Source organism: Lolium rigidum, chromosome 3, assembly GCF_022539505.1.
Source record: "Lolium rigidum isolate FL_2022 chromosome 3, APGP_CSIRO_Lrig_0.1, whole genome shotgun sequence".
NCBI lineage: Eukaryota > Viridiplantae > Streptophyta > Magnoliopsida > Poales > Poaceae > Lolium > Lolium rigidum.
In genome coordinates, this window is record NC_061510.1 from 390,742,301 (window position 1) to 390,746,055 (window position 3,755).

Consider the following 3,755-nt stretch of genomic DNA (forward strand, 5'->3'; position numbering starts at 1 on the left):
TATTAATTATGAACATTTGTAACACTGAACCATTTTACTAGATAAACTATTTTGGAATCAAAAATTTTAAATAATGAACAACTTCAAAACTGAATTTTTCTTAATTTTTGAAGATTTTTAAATATTAACCTTTTTACCCAATGAACAATTTTAAAACCTAAACCTTTTTAAATTGATGAATTTTTTCAAAAAGTACTTTTTTTTCCACGCATGGTGCGCTGGTACGATCGAAACATGAGTTGTACCTGATGGACCCCCTAGGTGAGTTCTACTTAATCGGATCGTGAGCTGGTTCCAACGTACGGGCCGATCGCTGGAGAATCCATGTTGCTCCTTACCTGCTCACGCGTAGTATGTGGCATCGAGCGGTTACTTAATGGGCTGGCCGCCAGGGAAGGGAGCACGGGCGATCGGCCATAGCGCTCGCGCCAAGCGACGCATACCAGTAGTTTTGCATTCACGCGGCGGGCAGACAGCAAGGCCTCGGAAACTTCAAAATTTCTGGGTGGCCACGGCCCCCCCGGCCCACCCGCTGGGTACGCCCATGCGCTGGAGCTGTGCGGCGGCGGCATCGCGGCTGGTTCGAGGCATTCTATCTCCATCCTATTGTCTTTGAACATGGCATTGTTAGCTGTTCTGGTGACCGTTTATGCAGCTAGTCAAAAGCTAGGATTCGTCTTTGTTTGGGTTCAGTTTGTTTCGGTGCAGCTGCACGGACGTAAAGTACATGCTCAGTTTGGGTTCAGTTGATCCCCTTCCTCTGTTTAGATCATGGTTTTAAAGGCGTCGCCTAGGCGTCGCCTTAGGGACGCCTAAGCGTCCAAGCGCTCCCCCTCCACCTTAGAAAAACGCCCGCCTTAGGCGCCTAGGCGTCCAAAGCGTCCGCCTAGGCGTCGGCTAAGCGTCGTAGCGCCCCCCCTTTGCCTTAGGACGCCTTGGCGCTTTTAAAACCATGGTTTAGATGCACCGCCAATTGGGCCGGTATGTTCATGTTTCCTAGTTCCTATTTAGTTTTAGTTGGTTTGGATTTGTACTTGCAATGCAATTGGTCTGCCTGTGAGTGTCTCACTACTGGGGTTGCAGTTTATGTGATGGCGAGTAAAATCTGCAGAATAATCATTCTGGCATTGGAAATGTAATGTTCATTGTAGTGTAGTTTGGCTAGTTTACCTGATGCTTGTTTCCCGTGTCATAGTATTAGTTGCGCATGCAATGGTAGGTTAATTAGCACCTTGTCTGATACGTATTTGAAATGTAGGTTAGGCTATTGGAACACCCATTTTGTGATGCATACATAGGAAAAGGTTTGATGTTTGAAATGTTTTAGTGTCGAGCAATTAGGCTGTGCGGTTTTATTGGATCTACATCAGCAGTGCTTGTTGGCGTTGAGCCGTACAATTTTTCAGAAGTTCCCTGGTTTACTTGCTGATTGCGACTGGTTTGTTCGAGCTCTGGCGCTGCTGGCCAGCACTTCTGCAAGGCCGTCAAAGGGAACTTGAGCCTGGGTCCTCGGAGGAGGCAGGGCACGGCCTTCCATGGGTGCAAGGGCTGCCTGAAGCGCGTCCACAAGGAGTAGCACACACGTCTGTAAGGTGAGCTCGCCGTTTCGTGGTTGGATTCGAATTGGTTTGGTTCGAGTTGACGTGGGGATGCCCTAATGTGATTTTTTTTTTGCGGGTCGCGCTAATGTGATTTGGTTGTGTTGCAGGTGCTGCTGGCTGGGTGTCTTGTCGACTATTTTCCGGAGCAGCTTCTGCCGGTCTCCTCCCCATCGTGCTTTGGTTGTGGCAAGAACGCCGCCACAGAAAGGTGAGATTAGTAGCAGTCTGTTGTATGCCCATTGCTGCCAGTTGAAGGGTTTCCGGTTAGCATAGCTGTTAGCTTTTCGGGTGACCGTTTATGATTGTGCGGCCAGCCAATAGGCAGTATTCATCTTTGATTGCGTTCAGTTGGTTTTGGTGCAGCTTCAGTCCTGCACGGACGCAAACGACATGGTAGCTGTGTGGTTCTGCTCCGTCCAGTGATTGTGTTTGGGATTGATAGTACAGTAGGATTGTTTGGTGTTGGTGTGATGTAACAATTGCCTCCTTTGTAATAATATAAATAATCTGTATGATGAGAAGAATAGTGATGGAGGTGATATCTGTAGGTTTGTGTGATGTGAAAAAAGTGCAGAAAATCTCGACAAATGATATATATGTCAACCTTAATTTGTTTCCGTGGTGTAGCATGCTAGCTAGTATCACCAGAATCAGATCGATGAATCAATCAAAGTTTCTTTTTGAAATTGCGTCAGTAACATTAATAGTGGATTATTAATTAACGTAGCAGCTAATTCTCCTTTGGCTGAACGAAAGAAAAGAAAAAGGCGATCCAGTTTTGGAGCTAGTACGGTTTCCTAGGGAGGAGCCAAACGTGATTGGGCAAGTCGTTTTGATTAAGGCGAATTCACCGCTGCGTATAATTAATCGATCCTAGTTACCAGTAATGTAGTGCCAGCTGATTCCGCACGCACTCTCCCCGCGTTTTCGGTACACGCCCGTGCTTCCATGTTGGATCAGTAAAAGCTGCGGGGGGAACCAATGCGTCCACGGGAGATGGATTTGATTAAAAAAAAGACGCAATCTCTCCTTGAAGGGAGAGGGAGAAGGAAATGCTGAACGGCGCCAGGCTGTCAGCAGCATGCGAGCGAGCGAGCGACCCAATGCGCGGCTGGCTTCTAATTCCATCGACGCGAGTTACGTGCCTGCGCGCGTGCGTTCCTGATGCGCGTGCCTTCGCGTGGGTTCGCTACTGATGCGCGGGGACCAAACATCTGTACGACGACGTGCTGACGGGAGCGACGACGATCCTGAGGAGCGACCTGCTGTACGACTGCGGGCAGAGCCTGAACCCGGCGGTGGACCTCGGCCAGGTGAGCTCGCGCGCCGCCGACCAATCGAGATGCATGCACGAAAGATTGTTTGTCGCGTGATCTGATCTTAACTGTTTTTATCTGTCCAACACTCTCTCAGGTGGTGGGGTCGTTCGTGCAAGGCGTGGGCTTCTTCACGAACGAGGAGTACGCGACGAACGCGGACGGGATGGTGATCAACGACGGCACGTGGACCTACAAGATCCCCACCGTGGACACCATCCCCAAGCACCTCAACGTGGAGCTCATCAACAGCGCGCGCGACCGCAAGCGGGTGCTCTCCTCCAAGGCCTCCGGCGAGCCGCCGCTGCTGCTGGCCGCCTCCGTGCACTGCGCCATGCGGGAGGCCATCCGGGCCGCCAGGACCCAGTTCTCCGCCGACTCGCCGCTCACGTTCCAGATGGACGTGCCCGCCACCATGGCCCACGTCAAGGACCTCTGCGGCCTCGACGTCGTCGAGAGGCACCTACACAGCCTCTCCGCCGCCGCCGCCGCCCCGGCCAAGGCGTGATGCTGTTTCAAACAGCCTGTTTGTCAGTTGTGTAGACGAGCCAGGTTTTGGGACAACAATGGCCGGTGTGCTTGTGTCATGCTGTGTATAAAAGAGGGACGTAATAAAATTATCGACGTGGATTAATTTCAAACGTTGGATTCTCATCCGACGGATGACGGCTCGCATACATGCGTTCCTGCTCCATGTCGACAGATTAAAATCGGGAACAATGCAACGGGGTGAATGCGAGGCTCATGACATCAACAATTTGGCACCGCCGCAGGGCTGCGGCAAGGGGACCCCGTTTCGCCGCAATTGTTTGTGCCAGTGTCGACAACTTTGTGTGAC

General features: G+C 50.8%; 1 protein-coding gene across 1 annotated transcript; it reads left to right on the plus strand.

Moving 5' to 3' along the window:
• The first annotated feature begins 2,796 nt into the window (after window positions 1–2,796).
• Window positions 2,797–3,425, plus strand: LOC124697655 (indole-3-acetaldehyde oxidase-like). Its single transcript, XM_047230211.1, has 2 exons — window positions 2,797–2,914; window positions 2,959–3,425. Exons 1-2 carry the CDS (start codon window positions 2,797–2,799, stop codon window positions 3,423–3,425), a joined length of 585 nt encoding a protein of 194 aa, XP_047086167.1.
• The last annotated feature ends 330 nt before the right edge of the window (window positions 3,426–3,755 follow it).